Raw genomic sequence first — 27,186 nt, 5'->3', positions numbered from 1 at the left:
AGGAACTCGGCATTACTTTGGGCCGTGCGAAACGAAAGCAAGCGATGCTTGAGATCATGAAGGATGAGGGAGTGTCGGCTGAGGAAGTCGATGAGGCCTGGGTGGATATTAAAGCACGCCGTGAGGAGGCTGAAAGGCGAGAAGTAGAAGCTCGCGAACGTGAAGAAGCTGAAAGGCGCGAAGCTCGCGAAGAAGCTGAAAGGCGCGAACGTCGCGAGCGCGAGGAGGCCGAGAGACAGGAGCGCCTTGAGATGAAACGACTAGAATTGGCAATCCTACAGTGTTCGCAGGCGCCTAGCGTAGCTTCTCCGACGATTCAGGTCAGCGGTTTTAGAATTCGTGACCAACTGCCACCGTTCGTAGTAGGCGAGGACATGGCGAAGTATCTCGTCAAGTTTGAACACGTCTGTGAGCGAAACGCTTTGGAGCGGTCTCTTTGGGCGCGGAACCTGTTAGCTCTTCTTCCCGGCGAAGTGTCCGACGCGATAACTTGCTTGTCGAGGGAAGCGTTTGAGAGCTATGACGAGGTCAAGGAAGTGCTCTTAAGACGTTATAAGTTGTCACCCGAGGCTTTCAGGCAAAGGTTCCGGTATGCTGAAAAGGGGAATGAGTCACACGTTGACTTCGCGTTTCGTCTTAAGGCCGATTTAATTGAATGGCTCAAGGGCGAAGGTGTTTATGACGACCGCGATAGAGTGGTGGAATGCGTTGCATTGGAGCAATTCTACCGCTGCATCGAGGATAATGTCAGACTTTGGCTGCAGGACAGACTTGGGGAAGTACAGTTAAATAAGGCAGCTGAGTTAGCTGAGGAGTATTATACTCGCCGAAAGTTGCATAGCAGGGCAGTGCGCGTTGAAAAGGATGAAAGGAAAGAGGGCTTTTCAAGGAAACCTGATCAACGGAAACCCGTACCGCACCGTAATTTCAAAAAGGACCCGTCTCTTACGGAGGACAATGTAGGGGAAGGGCAAACAGAAGCGGAGAAATCGAGTGAGGTTTCTACCACACAGGCATTTGAATCGGAAAACAAACGGAAGCCGCTAATCTGCTACAACTGTGAAAAGGAAGGGTACATCGCTAGAAACTGTCAGGAAAAGTTTGCCTTCGCAACGATCCGAGAATCAGAAAAAAACATTCGGTTGTTGGAGCCGTATCTCCAAGAAATTAGGGTCAATGAGAAAACGTGCCGAGCACTTAGAGACTCAGCGGCAACCATGGACGTTGTCCATCCTTCATTGGTGTCTCCGGATGACTTCACAGGAGAATGCGCGTGGATCAGGCAAGTCGCCGAGGAGCAGAGTGTGCGCTTACCAATCGCCACGGTTGTCATTGAAGGCCCGTTCGGTGAGCTTCGCACCGAAGCGGCTGTGTCTGCCGCGCTAAATGATCGTTTTCCTTATCTTTTCTCCAACAACTCGGAGCAGCTTCTCAAAGAGCAGGGCAAATCGTTCTTCCCCAACTTAGCGTGCATGGCTCTCACGCGATCGCAAGCGCGGAAGCTATCGCGGCAGCTTGATCTGGTTCAATGCGGTGAACTCTCAAGTGACCTTGTCGGCGGGTCGACGGAACCCCAGAAAGAAAATTTTCCGCATGAGTCATGTGAGCAGTCACGCGAGCGGCCCGTCGCGGGAGCGGTATGCGCTGGGGGAGACGACGTGGCGCCATTGAATCAGAGCGAGAGGGCTGCAACGCTCTCGCCTGCAGCGGAAAGTTGGAGCGAGCTGCCGAGAGTTGATCGAGAGACGCTCATTCGAGAGCAGCGTGAGGATCTCTCGATGGAAGCGCTAGTGGAAAGCCAAATTGAAGCGCTAGTGGAAAGCCAGGAAAACGCGGCAAAAGTGCTGTCGAAGGAGCACTACGAGGAATCGGTGAAGAAGCGTGTTTTTGAAGTTGATAATCAGGTAATGCTGCTGCAGCCGTCCAAAAGGAACAAGCTTGAGGTTGATTGGGAAGGGCCCGCCAAAGTATTATCGAAACCTTGCGATACAAATTATGAAGCGAAATTAGGAAGGCGGCCGGACAAAATTTACAACTTGAAAGCAGTCGTAAATCAGCTGTTGAATGCTTCAGAGGAAGAGGGAGCAGAAGTTTTGAGTACTAGTGAGGTAATCGAAGGGGGATCGAAAGTAATCTGGGAGCAGTTGAACCTAGAGCCTAGCTTAAGTGAAGGAGGACCTGAGAAGGAGGACCTGAGAAGGATTGTTTCCGAGTTTGAAGACGTGTTTTCGGACCGCCCCGGAAACACGACGGTGATCGAACACGATATCGAGCTAAGCGGTGAGGAGTCAATCAGTAGCAAGTCGTATCGTTGTTCCCCTGTGCAACGTCGCAAGTGTGAGCCGCTCTTGGTGCCGCATAGGTATCGTCGCCTAAAAGTGGCCGGTTACTGAGGTGGAGCATGTTGCTCCACGGCGCAACTTCGACGTTCGCTAAAAAAAAAAAAGTAAAGGTAAACGTTAATGCAGGTGCATTGAGCAGTGCGTTTAGTTAGTACCTTTTCAACCTTTCGGTTTCTGGCTGGCGATTTGGGGCAAAAATTTTGACCTCATCACGACCTGGGCTGAGCGCTCGATCTCAAGGGGCCAACTTTGTGGTATTCTAATTCGTTACGTTGTTGTACGTGGGAAAAAAATTGAGTTGTCATTTTAAGAGTCTTGTGTCCCACATGTGCCTCTTGATGTAGAGGGAACAAAATTCCAATAGACACGTAGATAGGTATATGTTGTACTATACTTTGTCTGGTGTTCTGTCGGGTGACCGAGGGCACTTGCTTGTGTCGTGTGTTGTCTGTTGTCGAACCGTTCTTGGCAAGTTGCAGAACCATCGACAAGTGCTGAAACCGAAGATGGTCAGAAGAGACGAGTGAAGCTGGTCGACAAGTTGTGGCGACAAGCCAGTGGAGCTGGGATCCGTCGTCAAAAATGGGATGTGTTCCCGGAACAGTCTGAAGCTGTATTCTCCCCATGGCCCTGGAGGCGAACCTGGAGGGACCTGGCGAACGAGCGCACCTGACATCCGAGCCCCGTGGAAGCAGCTCGTCTTTCCGGTGCATTGTCTGGCGGCGGGGGTGCTGTTATGCCAGCGAGTCCTCGTCAAACGTCCGTGCCTCTGAAAAAGGCAATCTGAGTCAAGGCCAGCCCGCAGTCCGCCTGACGCGAAAAACTCGACGGCGTGAACACGCGCGGCGCCCCTCTGGCCCACGTGCATTGAGTCAGCTGCGCACGTGACAGCGAGCCGGCGTCCTCGTGCCTGGTGGTCTGACGCATGGCGCGGCGGCCCCATTGGCGGAATCTGCCCTGACGACCAGCGGCGCTTCTGATTGGACATTTTGGTTGGACCCGGTGTAAATAAAAGAAGCCCTGCGGCGCGTCGCGATCGGCGGTCCTACGAGAGAGGAACCCCCATGTCGGAGAGCCGACATGTGTGTGAGTCAGCGGTCTCAGGCGAAAGGCTGATCTATGTGTTAGAGAGGGGAGCTCGGCTCTTCGAGTCTCTGTCGGCCCCAGTGCCGAAATTGTAACGCCTCTGTATATATGCTGTACATAAACCTTGTTTAACTCACCGTCGTCTCGTCCGCTCGTCTTATCAGCTCTGCGCAGAAGCAGTCGCGAGCTGATAAACATACGCTACCAAACGGCTGGTGACCTTCCCGGCGGAGTTGGAAGCAGTGGCGCCATCGGGACCGTGTTGGCGTCGCCGTCTTTCGCAACAGTGGTGGCTTCGGTGGGATCGGTCCGTCGTTCGCAACAATATATAGCTGCGGATCTCTTCAGACGCTTCCGTTAAAATTAATCAGCACTGGTGAGAGCCTTTGCACCTGATGTCTCTCGGAGCGCTTGCATTATCACATTTTAATAAAGCACTGAACTCCTATCAACTGTTCGTGTAGAAGAAAGTACAAGCCGGAATATAAAGTGGGCTTTACTTTGTGTAAGTCTCGCACACATGAAAAGTAACGTTTTCTGTCAACCTATGTTGTGAGCTTAAGCAAGGATGAACCCTACGTGGCTGAAACATTGCCGTAGGCGCCAACTGTCTGAAGGAAAGGACATATTAATATGCCTGAATTGAGATAAATACCAAGCCATATTATCTATGTTTGATACAATTAAGAAAAACAACTTGAAGTTTGCGACCTCTAGGATGAAATAGTTATTTATTGATATAGGGTCGATCTAACTGATGGAGAGACCAATGAGTGCGTGTTTTATCACTCATAAAAAAGGCAAAAAGTACAACTTAGCCTGCTTTAAAAAATGTTACCGGCTTTGTAGTTTAACTACATCGAACGATAGAAGAAAATCTGCACGGCGCGCAGAGGAAAAGGCCGTGGCATATGCCCGTTGACAGCTTGCAAAACTCAACTCTAAGCATAAAGATACATGCAACGCACCTAGGAATACAGACTCAGGTGGACGCTTTGATCGTTTTATTTCTTATTACTTTCTCTCTATTTGCGTGTTTTGTTGTATCGTATTTCTGATAGCTTGCATGGCCTCACGTAATCGTCCCAGCGGAAAAAATCTCTGTTGGCGGCAACGCTAACTCTGCACAAAATCAGCACTCGCAGAAGAATTCGGAGCGTGATGCACTGTAACACACCTGCTGGGAGCGCCCAATGCTCTCTACCCCGGCGCTCCTTGCGTAACTAGCGTCACCTGTTCGACGTCCTCAGATGTTGTAAGCACACGCTGTTGCTCATACAGCTGTAGAGAAGTACCACAAGACCGACGCCTGTCTGTCGTGCTACACACATGAGTTTTTAAATAGAGCCTATGCAGACATTGCCGTTTGCCGGGGGGTTGAAAAACCGACACTTGCGTGCCTCAAGCTACGCCAGCACTTGCCCTTCAGTTGCAATGCAACACAAGTTTGCACCCAAAAAGAAAATCTTGCTGACGCCCATGTATGCCAAACTATTTTATTTTCAAGCGTACTAAAACCTTCGTCATAGCAGAACTACCATATGGGCCTGAGACCCGCGAAGTGGGGTGTCGAACTATGCGCGATGGACCAGCTCACCCACACAAGGTATTGATACGTGACGCGTACAATGTGGGCTGCTTCTATGCTTGATCGACCGAAATAAACAATTACTAATGCTGCTTGGTTGTCGCCACCTTTCACACTGGGCGTTACTGTCAATGTCAGCCCAGACGACATATTGCACACTACTTCCCCAAAAAGTTAAACATCCATTCAAGGAAATAACCAAGTTCCATGTTTAAGTATACCAGACAGACAGACAGACGGACGGACGGACGGACGGACGGGCGGACGGACGGACGGACGGACAGACAGACAGACAGACAGACAGACAGACAGATCATTTTAATGAAGTGAAAGATAGCATTTCACCGCGAAGGCTTCTGGTGTTGCTAATACACATATCCCTGCTGGTCTCGTGGAGCAAGTGCGAACAATTGGTTGTGTAAACATCGGTTGATTAATTGATTGATATGTGAGGTTTAACGTCCCAAAACCACCATATGATTAATGTAAACATCGGTAACTCTTGAACAAGTGTCGGTGGGTGGAACATTTGTACATTCATTTGACATTATTTTTCAGAACGTGTCACTGAATAAAAAAATTACAACATGGTCACCTTCTCTGCGCGTGCTTGGAAGGTGATTGGGCAAAAACACAAAGTACAGATCTAAATTTCGTACATATATCCACAGTTACATCCACCGAGATACTAACACAGCAGTGCGGCCGCGATGAGAGCATTTCTATGGAGATGAAATTGATGCTAGAGAACCATGTACTGCGGGTCTTCAGTGCACATTAAAGTATATCAGGCGGTCAAAATTATACTATACGTGCTCCACTCCAGCGTCTTTAATAGACTGAGTCATCTTGCGACGTTAAAATGCATAAAGCAAATCACCAACACAGCTGCCAGCAACAGGCACCTTCGGCCAAGACAAACTCGGAAGGGTTGACCATGAGACCGCGCTTCCTGAAAGCCGCTGTCAAGGAGAACTTATGGTGTAGCTTTCCAAGAATATGTGCAGTAATTGTGTTGTCTCTAGTATCCACCACACAATGACTAAACTGAACGACCAAGTTGTGGTGATTGCAGCAATGCTGCCAGCAGTATTGTCTTTACAGCTGTGCAACAGCGTTCAGCGGCTGCTTCCAGAGGTGCCTCGCTACAAGCACTGATGTGTACTTGGAAGACTTCAGAAGCCGTTGGCCATGCGTATCTTGAAAGTGGCTTCCACGTCACAGAAATCGGAGAAAGGTGTTGTGTGGCAAATGGGTGGCATTTGCGCTTTTCCCCACTGTTCACGCTAGGCGCATTTTTCGTTGAAATGGAAACGTTACTTCGAACAAGAAGCGAAAAAGCATACTTATGTCCAGCAAATATTATTTTTCGGAGTTCATATTTTAGCATGTGTGAGTACAATTCAAGACAAGCCATCGAACTTCTTTTCATCCTCATGCTAACGCTGCACTGTTATACCACTACTGAGCGCAGTACGTTGTCTTTAGGCTAACTACCTATCGTGTTCAAAATTGGGAACAGAATGTGTTTATGCATATTATATAACAGAGTATCAATGCGGGAGGGGGAAAAGAAAACAAATTCAACTGAAGAATGGAATGCATCTGAAATAGCCGAAGCTTGGTTTCGGTGAGCTGGTTCATATTCAAACTGTGTGGGTGCAGCGCCAAAAAATCATCTATTGCGCACGCAGAGAGGCACTATGTGTCGTGTGTACTATGTGTCACTGTGCGTGCGTTTGACACGCATGTGACGCAGGCCGTTTGAATGTAGCCCAATAAAAGGTGACGTTGATAGCGCACGGCGCCCGCCGCGGATGTCCAGTGAGGTGGGGGGGGGGAGGGGTGCTCGAGTACTGGCCTGGAGGTCACGGCGGCCACATTTCCCGTGGAGGCGAAAATACTTGAGGCCCGTGTGCTTAGCTTTACGTTAATGTCAAATTACTTCAAGTGGTCCAAATTACCGGAACCTTCCACTACAGCGTCCCTCATCGTGGTGTAAAATCCCAACGGTTATTATGCACTGATAGCTCGGCAGTGCCTGTGATGGCTATGCGCCAGAAATGCAGCAAAATTTCCGGCAACAGAGTTCTGAATAGTCAGGCATGAAATAAGATTCCTTCGCTATGGGTCACTTGCAGAAACAACTCAAAAGCCATTAGCATATGTGTCAAAAGTGTCATGACTGTAAGAGTGAAACGCTCAGTATTGAACGAATAAATTTGTAATAATAAAAATTTCGACTTCCCATTTTGTTCCGTTTTTGTCGTTGCAGTGCGTACTACAGGCAACAGGTTCTCGGACTTCAAGTGGCCTGCTCCTCAAAGTGATGAAGGTCAGTGCGATAATATAATGTGCTTATCTTCAACAACTTACGAGATAATTTTTTAAAGTAGGTTGCGTGCGTGTGCGAATCAGTGATGCTATGCAATCTTCAGTGTAATTTCTAGCTTAAAAAGTGATATGAGCAGTTCCAATACCAAGTTTGTCAGAATGTGGCTAATCTAGTTTGAAAATGTGGGAGCAACTTTGAGTATACCGCTGACTGTCCAATAGCTATAGCTCTACGAAACTTGCAACAAGCACAGATCACACAAAATACCCCACAAGTTACAGGGTTGATTTCTGCGTTGAGTGGAAGCTTATACTGTAGTATAAAGGTTACTCAGTTACATGCCGGAGCCATTGATGGCCGTAGCCAGGTTGTGTACATGGTTTGACGCTCTGTAAAACTACAATGCATTGGAATAATTATTGTTCAAGCCGAATGAAAGTAATAAAATGACTGCAATTAACTAATATGATGGCATCAGAGTTCTCGACATGTAGTGATCTGGAATATGACAGGTTAGTGCAGCCCCAGTTTACTAGCTTTTTGGTTAAGGCTGCAGCTGTTATCAGATGTCACTGTGAGCACAAGAACTGCCGTATACCTCCTCAATAAGGCACGAATACTCACACTACACCTTTTTTTTTGATAACAAACATTTTTACACAAAAATTCTATGACAATAAAGCTCCTATCATTTTAGCACACAAAATGCACGTCGAAGGGAAAACAACGCTGTTGCGACTAATTAACAAAACTTGTTAATTAACTATATAATTATTGGCTTGAGCACATCTGATTCTACTATAAAGTTTAGTATGTGCCAATTTTTGGCATACTCAGCCTTTAGAATCCATAAAAGTTGCACGAAATTTGAGATATCTGTTATTTAATTTTGAGGGCGAAATCATTGCTGATCGCGCCCGGCGCGCATGGGGTGAGACCGTTGTGACGTGCCAGAACTACCCGTCACAAAGAAGTCACGAAATTTGAATAAAAAAAAAACGCTGCGGCCGTATCTTTGCGTGAAAATCTACAAGTAATCTTACATGTGTGCCAGCACATCACCTTAATTTTGAGTGTAGTGTATGGGGCTCATCCGTTGTTTTTTTTTTCGGAGGGGGGGGGGGGGGGAAAGCTGTGTGAAAAAAAAAAACACTATATCTTTTCTTTCCCTGGGAAGCATAATACTCAGGAACAGCCAATGCGATGCTGCGTCTTGCTGGCAGGCGAACTAGTTTTTCATGCATCTTTATAGTTCGACAAAGAGACAAGCACTACACATTACACGCGAACGATATGCTGTCTACATGTGTATTTCAGAATGCTTGCCAATTTTCCTATCCAGATTCTGCTTCGGCGCACCCTGATTCAAGTTTCGTCACTTCCCTATCACAGGCAGTTCCGGTCTGACGTAACAGAATGCTCGCACTTCGTGCGTGTCGAGCGCATATGTCTCGATTTTGTTCTTGAAATTTGGTGAAAAATACCTCAAACTACTCCTTACTTTTGAGATTTCTAAAAAAAGTAGGTATTCCAAAGAGTGGTTATCACCTTCAGCTTTTTAATGTAAACAACTGCACTCGCGTCAATTATAAAAGTAAATTAACAATCTTTGTTGTCTAGTCGCGTCAACGGCATTTTAGCTGCGTAGAAGTATTTCCGTCTCAACATAGAGGTCATGTGTGAAAACGACAAGATCCTGATTGTCATGGAAAATTGATAAAAAAGATATATTGTCTAAAAAACACAACCTGCATTAAGCTTAAGAATAAGCTCGCGCTTTGCATTAGGGACAGATTTGTAAAATATTGTCAAGTTGGAAAGTAAACTACCTAACGGTTGACTAATGTTGACGTTCGCTTTACAGAGCACCAGGACTGCACCTGGTGACGTCGCTGAGAGAACGTATAAACGTTGTGCAAGTACAGAAAAATAGTTCAAGTTCATTTAAATAATTAGCTACGTTAAATAAGGTTCTCAGTCTAGCTTTTTACTGTATTTTTAGGGTGGCTACCTTTTTCTGTGCTTGGTCGAAACGAACTATGTGATATCATTGGTGTTGAAAGGTTACCGATATATATTTTTTTTTCATTCGCAGAAGTTTCAAGAAGTCCAAGCGTTTCTCCCTCCTGTAATGAATCCAGTGAAAGCGTGTCTAACGTGCTCACGGACTACTCCATTCAGGCACTCCTTGGATTGAAGACGGATGAGACAAGGTATGGGACGTAAGAACATGTTTGTAGGTTTTGTGCCGACGTTATTTATTGCACACAGCTATTTTTTGTCTTATGGATACACATGCTTAATACCTACCTTTGTACCGGTGGCACTGATACATTGTATTCAATACTGTACACTATACGAAGACAAATTTGCTTGGTGTTGTAGATGTATGGGAGGAACGGGAGAAGGGTTAGCTTCAATGCAGGTTACCTAAAATGGCCTAACAAAAAACACTCCTAAAACACTATATTGGCCTATACATTGGGAAAGTTCTGATAATTTTGCTGAAAATTATTTAGTATCGCAGTGAAAAATCATGGTCAAGCTATGGTTATCAACTCTCGCGCCTTGTAGGCAGCACTGCTGACGTCAGTAGCACTTTCAGGATTCCGTCGCAGTGTCATGCAGTGTGTTTTGCAAAGAGAAGTTTGTAAAATCGGCTCTTTTTTTAATTTCAACTTTTAAAATAAAAGAAAGAAGTTCAGTTTTCGGACGAGCTATTTATACTGTTTGCGGAATATGCAACACGCGCTAAGCCGGCGCTACCACTTTGAGAAGAGCTGTTCAGTTATGTAATCGAGGCAAAATTTGTGGTGGACATGTTTGACTTAGTTTGTGCCTAAAACAGAAAATAAGGCTACGAGGTCATTTTTCTTATTTTCGACATGGGCACATACAGCACAAGCACGCGCATATGTTTCCCATCTGGTTTGATTAACCTTTTGCAAAATGTTGCTGCTTCAAGATCAAACGTCCAGCTATAGGATTAACGGCAATAATTCACAGCGGCAGCATCCCTGAAGTCCCCCCTTCGTCATTATTAACCATTTGCCTAGCACAATGCACGTGCTGCGAAAATTTCCAATCTGATGTGTGATGTTTAGCTACGTAAACGTACTAAATTTTCTTTCTTGCTATTTGAGCACTTACAATGTAGAGAAATAATAATTTTCTAGCCTAGGCTAAAATTTTGACTTTTTATTAGTTATGGTGTCCAGGCTATGACAAATAGCAGAAGCGAATGAAAGTTTGTGAAATGAACCACAGACCCGTTTAGAAGATTATGTTCGCTTCGTTGAAGCATTGCACTGTATCCGGTTTATTACGCGCAGTAATGACTTACCACCCGTGTCATACCTCTCGCTGTCTTTGTCCTCGCTCCGTCTGTCATCGTCAAAGAAAGTGAAAGGGGGAGGTGAGGGTACATGCTAGGCACGCGCCTCCCCTCAGAATTTTGTTTATGGAATGCGTATACATGGCGTTTCAAGAAATGTGTTCAATATTGTTTAAAAATCAGCTAAAGACAATATTTGTTTACTGTCTTCACAGTCACAGTGTTTTTTCTGTAGCGGCAGGTCTCTTAAGAAGGTTGAAGACATCATTTGGTATGGTAAGTAGGAAAGCTAAATAATTAACTTTTTAATTGTGTGGAGTTTGGTAGTTACGTCAAATGGAAGACTTGAAGTCCTTGAATGCAAGAAACCCATTGTCGCTTTCAGATTTCAGAAAAGCCGCTGCTAGTAATAACTACGAAATAATGAAATGTTCCTAAATTCTACGGTGACACCGAAATCAGTGTACCAAGAGAGAGAGAGAGAGAGAGAGAGATAAACATGCAAGGAAAGGCAGGGAGGTTAACCAGACGCACATACGGTTTGCTACCCTGCATTGGGGAAGGGATAAAGGGGAGAAAAGAGGTTGCAGAAAGATGAGAAGGTACACACAATCCTACATGCGACTACTGCGTAGCTGAAGAGACCATCGAACACGTCCTGCGCAGCTGCGCTTGCTACGACACACAGCGATGCCAGCTCCGGATGGTTTTGAATCAACTTGACCCCGGACCATTTTGTGTGCAGAAGATACTAGGACCTTGGGCATCTGCCTCAGTTGCGCAGAAAGCAACTAAAGCACTGCTACTTTACCTAAAGTCAACAAACCTGAGTGACCACCTGTAGACTGTGTGTGCTCAGTGTACCAAAGAGCGGAACAAACAGACAACTACAATGACGTCACTGTTCAAAACAGTTACTGGAATGCAGTACTTCGCCGTTCGATGATGTATGTGCATCATGTGTACTGTGATTGGGAACGCAGCACACACCCTCACAACGAAGTCGGTTGATGGTTGATATAAGAACGTTCGCTCATTTCAGTTGCACTCTTTTGCATTTCGGTTTCACCGCAGAATTGGGGAGACTTTCATCAATCCGTAGTTATTACTAGTGGCCACTTTTCCGAAGTCTCAAAGCGGAAATCGGCTTTTCGCTTAAGGACTTCAATTATCTCATTTTACTTAACTGCCTAACTCCACAAGCAAAAAGTGAATTATTTGAACTTTCCTAACTGCCGTTCCAAATAATATCTTCAACTCTCTTAAGATGCCTGCCACTATAGAAAAAAAAGCAGCTGTGAAGACAGCGAGCAAAGCGCCTTTTCGTTTCTGCAAACACAATATATATATATATATATATATATATATATATATATATATATATATATATATATATATATATATATATATATATATATATATATATATATGCACACGTACAAGCTCACGCGCAATAAACTTGACCCCCTCGCTCTCGACGCCGCAAATATTTCTTGATGCACTGTCTGGAAGTAGTCGTCCGGCGCGTTTCCTATAGTTCGATGTATTCCCTAAGTATGAATTTTCCCACCTCAGTGCTTTTGCCTGGCTTTCTAGCTCCTTGCGAGACGTGCCCGACTGCGACGAAAGGTTGTCATCACCGGAGTCGCTTCCGCCAGTTCGGGGTACCCTGCTGTTGTCAGCTGGTTACGATCCCGTGTCGCGGCGACTGTGCGCAGCGGTTCCGGCTGTGGCGGGCGAGCCTCGGCAGAAGCTGCACCGCACAGGCCCCAGCCGCATCTTCGAGTGCAAGCAGTGCGGCAAGACGTTCAAGCGCTCCTCGACGCTGTCCACGCACCTGCTGATCCACTCGGACACGCGGCCCTACCCGTGCGAGTATTGCGGCAAGCGCTTCCACCAGAAGTCGGACATGAAGAAGCACACCTACATACACACCGGTGAGTGCATCTTACATATTTGATTTGTGAAGCAGACATACGCAGTCGCTAAAGCTGTATACTGCCTCCAGAGCGTCAATTCAACACCACTATTTTCTTCACTCCATTGACGTATCTGACAATAAAGAAATCGGTCCTTGAATATTTTCGCTCATTGCACCTTTTTGTCATTTATAGGCAGCAGCATTTACTTATAGTCACCCTTGTGTGTAACGGACCACTTCGGAACAGAGCTAGCGATGTAGCAAATGTCTTTAGTTTCGATGTTTTATTCTGTTGGAACACGTGTATTTTTCCTCTCTCGTTTTAAGGAAGAAGTTTTCTGACGCAGACGCGGTACGCCGAAGCCTTCTTGAGCAATGAAACAAAATTAAATCTGTTGTTTAGTTACCAATGCGAGAACAAGAAGATTGAGGGCGAAGCAGCAGCGAAGCATATCGAATCAATTTTGATCAGCTAGGTGTCATATGGTGAGTTGATAAATCAAGTACTTAACTGATTCGTTCTCTCTCTTTACAATCGCTATGAAGTTCCGCAGTTGTCTACAAGGAGAAGTGCATTTGCGGAGTTACATAACTTGCTTGTTCATCCTACCCTGAGTGCGACCGTCGTTTTGCTGGACCCCGAATTTCAATTGATGCTCAATTGCCTCAGATATACGTGTTCATTTAATCGTTTTAGTGCGTGTGTGAGAAAAAGATATACGCATATGTGAAACCTTCCTCTGCTAATAAACATTCATGAGTAGCGTGTGTCCTCGTATTTTTGAGGTCACCAGTTTTATTTTTTTTTTGCGAATATGTCTCAGTCTGTTATGCACCACCAGCTAGCTGTTTGACTGTATTTTGTACGACTGGCATAACAGACAAAGTCAGCAAGACGGCCGAAATACTTTCCTCAGAGACGCGTGTTACAGGGGATGCTTCAAGAATGTTTCATGTGAATTTTTTTTATGTGCCGAAGATATACGAGACATACTTGGAGACCTTTTCAAATAGCACAAAATACGTTATATAGAGGATTCCGTGCCATCATTGCTTGTGAGATTTGAGGGATAAGTTAATGTCTCAGTTTATCTCATATATTATGTGCAGAGCTTTGGAGAATCAACATATATCATGAAGCTCTTATGTTTCTTCGAGATTGAAAGGCCTTCCTATAGATGGGAGGCCTACTACAATGTCGCAGCTGGGAAAGATTCCTGGTTGTACATAGTTGTGTAGGGCGTTCAAGTTACAGTAATCTAATGCGAAGCAAAAGGAAAAGAGTGCCAGCAGCCCAGAAATATTGTTGCAGATATATTTATTACTTTACAGTAGAAAAGTAGTCCAGCAGTCAAGATGGCGGCGGTCGTATTTGTCGAACGCCAAGATGTATTCATCCTTTTCTTCGCACACCACCGCATTGTGACAGCCACAACCCTGCAGCAGTATTTCGCTAGCCGATTCCAATTTCCACATCCCATATATTCCGGTAACTACATGTTTTATAACTCCTTTTGAAGACATCATGTTGAAGTCCCCCGGCGGACATTTCAACAGTGACGTTCAACGTAAGGCACTTTTCAGGATGTCTCTGAGACTTGTGTCCCCTGGGTTAGTGTAAACGAGGAGGCGCCAGCAAGGCTGCTGTTTCTCCTTTCTTATTATTTTTGTTTTGTTTCCTATAACAGCCCATTAGGCTTAGTACAAGAATGATGCAATAAAGCTAGACGGTGCATTGGAATAATGAATGCAGATAACACTGCGACGTTACTATAACTGGACTTGCAATACTATGCGCATTTGTAACGCAACATTCTACAAGCATAGCTGCACGAAATGCTTAGCTACCGGTCTGACAGGTTCATATGTTCGTTACTCCTGCTTCCTTCACGGTTCAAACTGTGGGATCAAAAAAATGTGAGTGGAATTACTCCCGAAATCAAAATAGCTACGAGAATATCTGTTATCGAGTAAAGTGCTCCGTTTGTATGGGCCGCCACACCGACGTTACGCCAGTGCTCGCGCTGCCCCTTACTGCAGCTTCAAATGCAGCTAGGGTGCCTCGATGCGCGCGCCCCCGGAGGAGTGGAGGAGGGGACATGGAGGAGTGGGCATCGAGGCACTCTAAATGCAGCACGTCTGTAGGGACATCTGCTGAAGAGCACCCGAACTTCGCTTCCAGGATATCGTAGCCACGGAAATACTGTTTTCCTTCCTCCATGCTCGTAGCGCGCTCCATCGTAGGGTTCGCTTTGCTACTGTCGCGAATTCGCGGAACCACTTCCCTGCATTATTTACAGCTGCACGTTTGCTGGAGAGGCCGTCGGAAGCTTGATCCTTTAGCAGATGGGATCCTTCAAAACGGTATTTTCGACGTTCTTTTAGGAAAGCTCTTTAGCGCCGTTAGTTAGAAGCAATAGAAGGTTTAATGAATTTGGCGCCCTTTGGGTGAGCGCTGGGCGTTTCGCACCATCTATGTGGCAAAAACGGTAGCTTTGTTTATAAATGCTTCAGCCACTGCTAATAGACGGCGCCAGCTTCCTCGCGGAAGATTTGAAGTACCACAACGGCATGGCTGGTGGCAGGGCGCACAGGGAGGAGTATGTTCTGCCAGAATAAAAACCCCTCGCATCAAATTGAATTTATGGGCACAGGAGGGGCACGTAGCGACAAGGCAGGATACCCACTAGTTAAAAAAAAAAAGTAGCAGACTTTATTCCAAGGGAAGGCCAGAGGGAGGCATGTTAGGTGGGGAAATATAATGAAAAAAACAACAACGCGAAATACCTCAGGACACACAGAAAGGGCATCACAGCACTGATTCGGCGTGTCCTGTGTTATTTCACGCTGTTTTTTTTTTTTAATAGTTGTCAAGCAATAAGCCCACACCTCCACATTTTTGGAGATTAAGGGGACGGTAAGGGGAAACAATGGCTTGGTGATTCACATAGGTCTAGCTATCATCCGCAGGGCGCGGGTTCGAATCCCGGCTGCGGCGGCTGCATTTCCGATGGAGGCGGAAATGTTGTAGGCCCGTGTGCTCAGATTTGGGTGCACGTTAAAGAACCCAAGGTGGTCAAAATTTCCGGAGTCCTCCACTACGGTGTCTCTCATAATCATATGGTGGTTTTGGGACGTTAAACTCCACAAATCAATCAATCAAATAGGTCTAGCTATCATTGTTTCATTATTAGAAGAAAAAATCAATGTTGAAGTTTCATTTTTTAAGTTTCTTGCTGAAATTTCCGCGCGTGGCGTCATGACATTTTTTTGAAAATTTCTATGCCAGCTATATGGCACCCACAGATGACAATGTACTTCAATTTTGTCGATGAGAAGCTGCGTGGGATCCAGTAAACACCATCAAATTTGGACTTGCGACATCAAATTTCACCTCGAATTCATGGTGTTTGGTGCGGGAATTTCAAGGTGGTGTCTTCACCCGCATTTTCTTTTCGCGCGTTTTCTCGCTCACCAAGTGTCGTGTCGCGGTGAAGCAGTGTTTGAGGCATCGGGAATTTGTACTTTACTAATAGACGAAAATCGTTCTGCTCTTTAGTGTCCCCTTAAGATGATTCCCGGGGATAATGTGCCAGCAGCACGCACGGGGTCCAGTAAGTTGAAGCAGTATGCGAGAAGCCCTGAAGGCAGCGTAGTCAGTCTGATGATGATGAGGGTGAAGCACAAAGGACCGTATTGTCGTTTTTAAATGAATTGTAGTGAAGGTTGGTTCGGGCACTTACAATTCCCTTTTCATGATAGCTAATAAAATATGACTAGTGTCTTTCTAGAGTCTTCCTGTCTTCCGGGAATCACCAAGTTTGTGAAGGCTTTCTTACGAGAGTTGGTACTGCAATTCCACGCAGACATATCTAACGACCACACAAGCACTGAGCTACTAGCAACATATATATATATATATATATATATATATATATATATATATATATATATATATATATATATATATATATATATATATATATATATATTGCAGGCACGCCTCATTTCCTTCGAATCAAACATTCCAAAAATGACACACAATCAATGGTAAACAATTGTAGTAGTGCTACTTACCCCGATGATCAAGTTGTGGGGCTCGACTGCTGACTCCGTCCGAGGATCGAATCCCAGCCGCCACGCCAGCATTATTTTTTTTGAAGGCGAGAATGCGTGACGTCATCGTACTGGGATTTAGGTATACGTTAAAGAATCACAGCTGGTCAAAATTTCCCGAGCCTTTGATTAGAACGTCCCCCTTCTTGTGGTTTTGGGATGTTAAAACCCGGCCACTATTGCACTAAACAATTGTGTTAACAATGAAAGCCTCTGCCTTGTACGCGAACATCTAGGCAATCTCAATATCACTCGACGATAAGATGTGCGCTTCTTCGTTATCGCTGAGAATTCCCGTCGGACGTCGAAACACACGAGAAAAATATATAAAAACGACAAATATGTCCATTTAGGTGAATAAAAGGTAAGTTTTAAAATAAAAAATTAAGACAGCTTCTCACTAGTTTTGCCAAGCCTATATAATTCGCAGAGGTGGGCGACCTCCTTCGTTTCCATTTACCTTTCACTTTCTTTGTTCATCCCTTTCTTTCTTTTCTCGTTTTCTAACTTTTGTTTGTCCTGTTCGTTTTTGCTTATTTATATTTTTATATTTCTATCTATATATACTTCTTTCTAGTTCTCGCTTCTTCTATCTTACTTTCTCTCTCTCTATATTTCCCTCCCCTTCTTTCTGTTTTTCTTCCGTAGAGTTCTCGTAATTTCTCCCTTCCCCTTTCTATGCCACGCTTTCCTCTCCATCCTTCTCCTCACCCTGACATCTCTCTTCCTCACCCTCACTTCCCTTTCGCACCCTATAGTTATACTGTACCGTAAAAGGCTATGCTTTGCTCTTAGCGTGGCTTGAGAGCCGAGCAGTGGCGATGCCCGCCTTCGGGTCGTGAGCGCGCCGATTGAAAGTCCGCTTCAAGAATTTTTGGCTAACAACTTTACAGTTTTTTTTGTCTCTTTCTCCACATCTCTCAGCACAGTTCTTCCATTCTCCGCCGGACTAATCGGCGCACATGTTACGAGAGAGGATGGGACGATGAAAAAAATAATGAAGAGAGCCGATGCCGGTTCACGATGACGGTAGTTGGCGTTAATGTATAACAGCCTACAGCTGACGAAAAATGGCTCCATTGTCAGAAAATAAAAAAAAGCAGCCGAACGTCGTCAACAAGCCGTTTATGACGGTTTGTTTATGGCGCTTACTGTAAAACACGCTTACTAATCTGTGAGCGTCCTTGTAGAAAATGGGCATTAAAAAGAAGGTGTTTTAGAGAGCCGTCCAACCTGCTGATAGCATTCCTAACGAGTACTCCTATGTACTGAAATAAAGAAATAATACTATAGGTAAATACTATTCCATGTCATCAAGCAATAAGCGTCTTAGAAATATGATTCTAGAAGTACCAAAGGGCATCTAACGACGCTTTAGAAACGAGAAAAGCATGCTAGTGCATGCGAAAGTAAACTATTAGTGTGCCGTTCATTAGTTTTTACCGTGACGACTGTCATGAGATGAAAACAGTGGCGGTTCTTGGAACGGCTGCCACCCGCACTGTCGGTGTCTGTAACTGCCATTGCGCGAAATAAACAAAAAAGAAATAAATTGTAAAAAAATTCCAGGATAAAATGAGGTTTGAGCCCGGGTACTCATCATAGCTGCACAGTGTTCTCGCCCATAGCCATGCCGGTACTTGCAACTGCTTCGCAAAAAGATTTCCTAGAGTGCTTCATGCGAGGAAGTAACGACGTTAACATCTCTCATAGAGGTATAGTGACGAAAAAAACAACAAGCTGGTGTCACACGATGCGAATTTTTCAACTAGTAGCTCATTGAACGTTTTAAACCCATTACAAAAGACTAAGGTGCAATTCGTCATCGTCATCGACCGTAGTATCAACAAAGTGCTAATAATACCTTACAGGTGCTTCGCAGGTACTATCACTTTTGTACCAGAATGACAAATAAATTGTGTAGGACCGCGGTTGGAATTGGTTGCGTGGCAGCTAGTTTGCTTTCATTTACTTTGTGCCGTAATCTTGGTGAGGCATGTCAGCCGTTGGCAGGCAGCATTGATTTAGTGGCACTCGTTAAGCGTATACGGTTAAGGATGTTGTAGGTAGCCGGCGGATCTAGCCTTGCATAATTTGCAGGCAATTGCCCCACCCGGTTTCCTCTTTGCTAATTGTAACTAATGTCCTTTGTTTGTTTTTTAACTAAGCACGAGCAGGCTCTTAAAATAAAAATCGTGCGTAGTGCGATTTTTATTTTAAGACGGTGGCCTCTGTGCGGTGGCCTCTGTGCTATTCCACATGCACTATTGTGCCGGTACTCTAGCTCGCTGCACTATACCCCAAACGTAATTGTCACTTGTCACCAGTCACATGCGAGATCTGTAGCATACAAAAATTCCATGAGAAGTCGCGACACTTGTTTCCTGAAGATCGAGAAACCAAACGGAAACACAATATCAGTCACGTTGTCACATGGCGAGCCTAACCGTTGCAGTTCCTCAAATAAACCTTGCCATTCCTTCTTAAGTTCACGACACTTGAGCAAATAGTGTTCTATATCACCATTTTTCTTGCACTTCGGACACAAGGGCCTCGCGGAGAGTCTGATCTTGTGGAGCCATGCTGGTGAACGCGCTGATCCTGTTCGGATGCGTTGAAGCAAGCAGACCTCTTTCCTTGATAGTCCTTTTGTCACACATGGCTGGTGAGGCGTTAGCCATAACGAGTGAAAATGCTTATTGACAGCTTCTCGTAAGATACGATGATTGTCTTTGGCAGCCTTCTTTGTTGGTGAAGCTCTAGAGCACTCCGGGCAAGTCTGTCAGCCGCCTCATTACCCGCTATACCCACATGTGATGGAATCCATTGAAACTTAATGTTTATACCAATGCCATACAGGTCTTTAAGGATTCGCAGTGATCTTTAGTATATCAATCCAAAACCAATCCATGTTTTAGCCGCTGCTAAGCGGGCTTACTGTCCGAAAACAGCACGACTTGTTGCTGCCTACAAAACTTCAGTTTATTCAGGGCTGCCTGAATTGCCATGCTTTCCCATGCTGTCGATGAAACAACGCACTCGAGTCGTGCTGCCCAGGACGCCTTTAGAGACGGGATCACAAACGCTGCAGCGCTTGCTCCACGCACTATGTCTATATGCTGATCCATCGGTGAAAACTTTTAATTGATTGGCGTACTTTTCTTCAATATATTCAAGTACAAAAGAACGTACTTCTGCTGTGAGTGTGAAACGCTTGCTGCGCATCCGTGAAATCGTCACCTCACAGTCGACATCCTCATGTGACCAAGGTGGATCTTGTCGAAGTTGTATTTGTTTGGGTAAATCGATGCCAAGATGGCGAAGGGTGTTGAGGGCCACAAAAGCTCGCAATTCCGTGCGTCACCGAAGGCGACTGAGTAATGCTCGTCCTGGGCTCGATTCGCCAAGTCGGCAAAGCTGTGTCAGCAGTCGTTGAGAAGCGAGGAGACGTGTCGGGGGAAGACGAGCTTCATGAAACACCTTTATGCTCGCTGAAAACTTTGGCACTCCCAAAGCGACTCTGAGGCCTTTACAATGAAGTTTTTCTAGCCGTTCGTACTGTGACTCACTCGGAGAGATTAGAGGCAATTGGAAAAGCACACGATTGACAATTACTGTCTCGTGTAGCTTTATCGTTGATGTTGGATGGCTCCCCCCGCTTTTTCCTGCCATCCTTCGAAGAATGTTTACACGGGGTGACAGCGCTGACATTGTCTAGTCTACTGCCCGTCGTCAATTCATCCTGGTGTCTAGTGTGACTCTAAGGAGTCTCACGTACTTAACTTGTTTGATACATCAGGAAGTAATATTTTCATACTTGTTTCTCGTCTCCACATACCTGGAAATAGCATGAATTAAGACTTTTCAGCTGATATTGTTAGTTCAATTGATTCAAGATAGGTTTGTGCGGAGAGTATATCTCTTTGGCCAATCATTTCCAATCGCTTATGCTGATATCTAGACAGTCAGATGCATATGTGGTCGGCATAAATTGATATTTGTACTGCCTTGCTCACAGTCTTGAGAACATTAGGTGAACCAGCCATGGTCACATTGAACAACATTGGAAACAGGACACTGTCCTGTGGCACTCCTCTGGTGATTTTTCTTGAGCTACTGAGCACTGTCTCTAACTTCACCTGCATCGAGCGATAACTAAAATATGCCTGAACAAAGCGTAAAAGGTGCCCCGTCATTCCCATAGACGCAAGACCACAAATTATCGCACCTTGAAACACGTAGTCGTACGCTTTTGAAACGTCTAGGAATATTGCCTAAGTTGAAAAGCCGTATGCTCGGTGGTGTTCTATGTGACTCCCCAAGTCCAAGATGTCCTGTGCACTCAACCGTTGCCGAAACCCAGTCATACATGCTGGAAGGGTCTTGTGATTCTTTATCTACCATGTCAGCCGAACGCAGGCCAGCTTCTCCATCAGCTTCACTACGCACGAAGTTAGTGATACTGGTCTATATGATGCCAGTTCTGTACTGTCTTTACCTGGATTCAGAACTAGCAAGACCAAGGCAATTTTCCAGCCTTGAGGAATGTTTCCCGACTCCCAAACATACTTGAAATGCATCAAAAGCCTGCTCTTCACTTCTGCAGGCAGATTTGAGATCATTTGGTTTGTAATTCCGTCAGGTACAGGTATAGCTGATGTAAGTTCCCGCAGCGTGAAAGGTGCGTCGATGGCAGATGTAGAATGAGGCGGAAGTGGGTAAGGTGGTTCACTTTTTTATTCCAATTACATATACGTCAGCAAACTCTTCGGCTAGAGACGGCATTCATGTATCCTAGAATAACTCGAGGGCAATAAAAGGTCTGGAAGGCTCGGGTGCGCTTCCGACACTATTTACTACTCGCCATATCCTTTACAGTGAAGTACATACACTTAAACTCTCACAAAACGTTGCCCAATGTTTCCTCCGAAGTTTGTTGCTGTGTCGTCGTATTGCTGCATTAGGTGTGTTGAACAGAGTTTTGCTAGCAGGTTCACCACCTCTTCTCATAAGCCTTTTCTCTGCCCTTCTTCTAGCCGAACACAAATTACGGACTTTAAGTCCGGGGCTGAAAATTGTGCAGATAGCTTAAGTATAGCATAGTTGTAGCCGCTTTGCTCGCTAGCATATCCTGAAACATATCGCCTGATCGGTGATCTAGATGCTCTCGGTATCGATTCCAATCAGCTACTTTGCAGGAGTTAGCTTCTGTCAAATGGTAGCCAGCAACATTAATAAATATAGGGAAATGATCACTGCCCATTCTGTCGGGAGCAGTGCAACACGTCAGTTGAACGTCACTTGAAAACAAAGTCAAGTCAATAATACTTGTACAAGCTGGGGGCCTAAAGAATGTTACATTGCCATCATTCTCAATGCATGAGTCTAGCATATCAATAGCATTTTCCAGACAACGTCCACGTGCATCCGAACTCTTGTCCCCGCATGACGTGTGATGCGCATTGAAATCACCACGAATGATGCGCGGAGCTGGGCAACGATGACACAGATCTTCCAAAAACATTTCGATGGAAATTTTTTTGTGAGGTGACGCATACACTGATGTAATGCTGGCTTTGCTGTTTCCTATCTGTGCTCTGATCGCACAAACTTCTATAACATCTGTGCACAAGTCCGCCACATTGAGTGCTACGTGTGGTATCTCTCTTCGTATATACACAGCGGCGCTTCCATTTGGGAAAGTCGTTATTGTGGGGTTCTTGTGAGTGACGTATTGAGTGATTGATCTCTGTCTTGGTAATCCGGCCTCCGACAGAGCCAAGGTCGGAATTTGATATTCTCTCAAAAACAGGTGTAGTTCATTCATGCGAGAAACAATACCGGCACGATTTCCCTGCATCATGAAAGGCACTTTTCGGCAATTTAACGTGCACTGAGGCTTGGCCTTCGGCATCCTACTGCTGGTTGTGCCCGAAACAACGAAGCAGCACTGATTCTAGAGCCAGCACAACCTGCAGCATGGTATTCGCAGTACCTGGTGGCATTGTCGCTATAGGTGAGAACATACAGTGGCAAACAGAACACGAACAATCTTCGCAGTGTCGTTCACAATACTTACTCACTACTTAATCTCGTATCTTCTTCAACTAGTGAAAAGCAACGTTCGGCATTCGCGCTATACGTATAGAACACCTGCACACAAACGTATCATTGACTAACGATTGTCACAGGCCTTTGTAACTCGTCTTATAGCATCCCTGATACGTTTTTCCTGGCTGTAACCTTGCTTATCGCATTGCTCGTCCGTTTCTCGCAGGTGAAAAGCCTCACAAATGCAAGGTCTGCGGCAAGGCGTTCAGCCAATCGTCGAACCTGATCACCCACAGCCGCAAACACACGGGCTTCAAGCCGTTTGGCTGCCAAGTCTGTGGCCGGGCCTTTCAGAGGAAAGTGGACCTACGCAGGCACAATGAAACGCAACACCAGAACTTAACTGCCAAACGCTGACCTCAGAAGGCGTTGTCGTGAATGGACCACGTCGCGACCTCTACCGTTGCTTACTCTAGTCTTCTGAAAGTGAATGAGTGACCAGCATTTTGTTAGTATATTGTACAGCTTATTATGTCCTTTATCGCATAGCTTGCAACATTACAAGGTATACTCCAAAGAGATGCTTGGAACTGTCACACACTCGAGCTCTACCATTCTGTAGAGCATACTAGTAAGCGTCTAGTAAAATAAAGCATGCTTTATTCTTTAGGCGTGACTTGGTGATGCTCTTTGATTTCTCTTCAACGGGTAGCCACTCAGACTACTGTCTCCAAGATGACGATTTACGATGGTGCCTCCACGTTTGAGATGAATTGGTTCATCGGACTGGCTCATACATACGCGTTCAGCGAACGTGATCAAATGTCCTCATATCATGCAAGGTGTACCTTTATTTGGATGGCTGCAACATAAGATTAGCCATATAAAACAGATTTTGAGTCTAATCATCAGCCCTGTACTAATGCAACGCCCTATAGAGCTCTCTAGCTAGTCTAGGGGTGGTTGTCTCATGCCCGATGCAGAACAAAGCCTTGTTCCTGTGACATACAATTACGCAAGTTGATTGCCAGACAAAAATCTCAAGTCCGTTGTTTCATTATCCGATTGCCTGCCTCGTCGAATTTCCTTTACTTTCTTTGGCATCCTCTTTCTTAAACTCCAATGGCGTTTCCTTAGGTCACCCCTCCTTGGATAAAAAATTTTACCACTTTTCTCTCGGAATTTCATAAAGCTGGAACATCTTTACAAAACAACTAGTAATTTGCTAATAGTATTACTTTTGTGGTTAGCACTCCCTTTAATTGGGAAGTATTTTGTTGCGTACTAGTTCATTCGTACTTAACAAGCAATACACCTTGCAAAAAACCATGAAGGTGAAAAGAGAGATGAATGCTCCCTCCTACCTTCTTTCAGCTCCGTCACCAAAACATTTTGACATTATCATTTGTGTTCACTCAGTTGCATTGATAAAATGCCTGTTGATTTGGTCATCTTTTATCTTCAGGGAGTTTAGAGCGTGTATCCGGTTTGCCAGAAATCATATATATTAAATTGATGAAGATGCCGAGAAAGAGAGTCATCATCACCCAGTTCCCAACGACCATTGCTTGTATGAAAAAAAAGAATCCAGAAAATATAGATACACTATATTCGCGGTCAACTTTTCTTGGCAATGAAAGAAAAGCTACGGGTGTGGAGCTACTGAACATGTACTCCTCCGTCAAGTAGTTTGGTTCGATTCATGCTTTGAATGACGGCTGTCTTCTAATGATAAATCTGTGTTACATTTACTACATCTGCTTAGACAGCCATTTGTTAGTGAAATTTGTCGAGGTTCTTCAGCGAGTCGTCGAAGTAGCTGGATGACCGCGAGCGCTCACCCAAAAGTGAAGACATCGTTTTGGCAGTGAGGCGTATATGTAAAACAAGCGAGGTTTTCACAAGTACAAACGCACAAAATGACACTGCATTAATTAAAATAATTATGAATATGTCATTTGCGTGTGCGGCATCTCCTTATAAAATAATAATGTTGTTATAAACTAATAATGTTGTAAAGAGCTTTCACAAGCCTCTTGGCCAAAACATCATGCGGCGTTTCTTGTGTTGCGAGTCAGTGTGACACCAGAGGGAGTGAAAATGAAGGTAAGTTAGCAAAATGCGTTCATAATGAGTCTGCAACCGGCCTTATTACCAATTAATAACACGACAACAGCTTGTCTTACGATTACACAACAGTGAACGGTGTCTCACAAACTGGTTCATAAAATTAGAATCGAACCCCTAGGCGGGTGATTCAAATCTTGAGTGCCTCAGCTCCAACGACGCATACACCAACATACATCGCCAATAACTTGGCAATACCTAAACAAAGCAATATTTATTCTGAATTAAGCTTGCGTATGTACAAAATGATCATGCGATCATGGCGAGGAGGATGTGCATCATCCCATGCTTGACTCTCCCAAGCCAATCCCACATAGAAACCGACTGAGGTTGGAGTTTTGTTTGCTCAACTGAAATCTTTTAATGGCAAATACCCCAGGTAAATGACTATCAAAGTTAAATCACGAATCAGAAGGAAGTGCATGAGTTTTTTTTTAAGCCACTGATATATTTGATGAGTATCGAGTGAGCTTTGAAGAAAGAGTTAGTATTGTTGTATGATACCCTTGAGTAGGGTGCGGTAAAACGACAGCTCCCTCTCGCTAAATGCGACAACTTTCTCTCAATATATATATATATATATATATATATATATATATATATATATATATATATATATATATATATATATAAGGGAAAGAGGTGTATACCTAAGGGCTCGTTTTTCCGTGTTTTGACACAATAATAATGAGATCTAACCGACAATAATGCCAAGGAATGTATAGGGGAAATTATTAGAACAATAAGAAGAAAGAAAAGTGAGTGAAAAAATAACCACCCGTGAGCAGGAATCGAACCTACGACCTTCGAATAACGCAATCGATGCTCTACCACTGCGCTACCAGCTATCACAGCGGCTATCCTCCCGGCTACGTTTATTGGGTATATATGTGAACTTAATTGTGGGAGGGTCAGTCACCGCTATCTATAGCCATGGCGGCGAGTGTGGCACACTTTTTATGATCTTGTGTGGCGTCACGTTGCACGTGAACTTAATACGAGGTGGTAGCTGACCAATAGCCCCTCGCATACAACCTAAGGCACCAAGTCTGCCAGTACAGGATCTCGTTAATGAATAAGGGAAAGAAGTGTATACTTAAGGGCTCGTTTTTCCATGTTTTGACGCATTAATACTGATATCTAACAGACATTATAGCCAAGGAAAATATAGGGACGATTATTAGACTGAATTGTAAGGTAAATGTGAAGAAAGAAAAGTGGGTGAAAAGATAACTTGCCGTGGGCAGGAACCGAACCTGCGACCTTCGAATCACGCGTTCAATGCTCTACCACTGAGCTACCACGGTGGCTATATATATATATATATATATATATATATATATATAAGGGAAAGAAGTGTATACCTAAGGGCTCGTTTTTCCGTGTTTTTAACACAATAATAATGAGATATAACAGACAGTAATGCCAAGGAATGTACAGGGGAAGTTATTAACATTAATGAAATGTAAATAGGACGAAAGAAAAGTGGATGAAAAAATTACCAACTGTAAGCAGGAATCGAACCTACGACCTTCGAATTACGCGTTCGATGCTCTAACCACTGAGCTATTACAGCGGCCCTCCCTCCATCCACTTTTTTGGGTTTATCTGTGAATTTAGAAGTAGGAGCGACAGTCAGCGCCATCTATAAGCCAAACAACGAATGTGAAAACACTCTTATGCGCATGTTTGGCGTCACGTAGCACGTGAACTTATTATGAGCGGGCAGCTGATTAATTGTCCCTCTTATACAACCTAAACACACCAAGTCTGCCAGTACGAGACCCTCGTTCAATGAAATAAGGGAAAGAAGTGTATACCTAAGGGCTCGTTTTTCCGTGTTTTTAACACAATAATAATGAGATATAACAGACAGTAATGCCAAGGAATGTACAGGGGAAGTTATTAACATTAATGAAATGTAAATAAGACGAAAGAAAAGTGGATGAAAAAATTACCAACTGTAAGCAGGAATCGAACCTACGACCTTCGAATTACGCGTTCGATGCTCTAACCACTGAGCTATTACAGCGGCCCTCCCTCCATCCACTTTTTTGGGTTTATCTGTGAATTTAGAAGTAGGAGCGACAGTCAGCGCCATCTATAAGCCAAACAACGAGTGTGAAAACACTCTTATGCGCATGTTTGGCGTCACGTAGCACGTGAACTTATTATGAGCGGGCAGCTGATTAATTGTCCCTCTTATACAACCTAAACACACCAAGTCTGCCAGTACGAGACCCTCGTTCAATGAAATAAGGGAAAGAAGTGTATACCTAAGGGCTC

The 27,186-nt window shown here is 44.6% G+C and overlaps 1 protein-coding gene and 1 non-coding gene across 2 annotated transcripts in view; one reads left to right on the top strand and one right to left on the bottom strand.

The window, feature by feature from the left end:
- Window positions 1–23,442, top strand: part of LOC119161909 (uncharacterized) — a 34,536-nt gene extending 11,094 nt beyond the window's left edge. Inside the window, exons 2-5 of the mRNA XM_037414409.2 lie at window positions 7,292–7,351; window positions 9,447–9,564; window positions 12,282–12,622; window positions 23,000–23,442. Of these exons, the coding sequence (XP_037270306.2) occupies window positions 7,292–7,351; window positions 9,447–9,564; window positions 12,282–12,622; window positions 23,000–23,190 (710 nt within the window). The 3' untranslated portion in view covers window positions 23,191–23,442. The remainder of the gene's footprint in view (window positions 1–7,291; window positions 7,352–9,446; window positions 9,565–12,281; window positions 12,623–22,999) is intronic.
- Window positions 23,443–26,403: 2,961 nt separating this feature from the next.
- TRNAT-CGU (transfer RNA threonine (anticodon CGU)) lies at window positions 26,404–26,476 on the bottom strand. The gene has a single exon. It is a non-coding gene; the product is annotated as a tRNA-Thr (tRNA).
- Between the last annotated feature and the right edge of the window lie 710 nt (window positions 26,477–27,186).

Source organism: Rhipicephalus microplus, chromosome X (genome assembly GCF_043290135.1).
Source record: "Rhipicephalus microplus isolate Deutch F79 chromosome X, USDA_Rmic, whole genome shotgun sequence".
Classification (NCBI taxonomy): Eukaryota; Metazoa; Arthropoda; class Arachnida; order Ixodida; family Ixodidae; genus Rhipicephalus; species Rhipicephalus microplus.
Note: the sequence above shows the minus strand (reverse complement) of the source record. Positions and strands in the feature narration are given on the sequence as shown.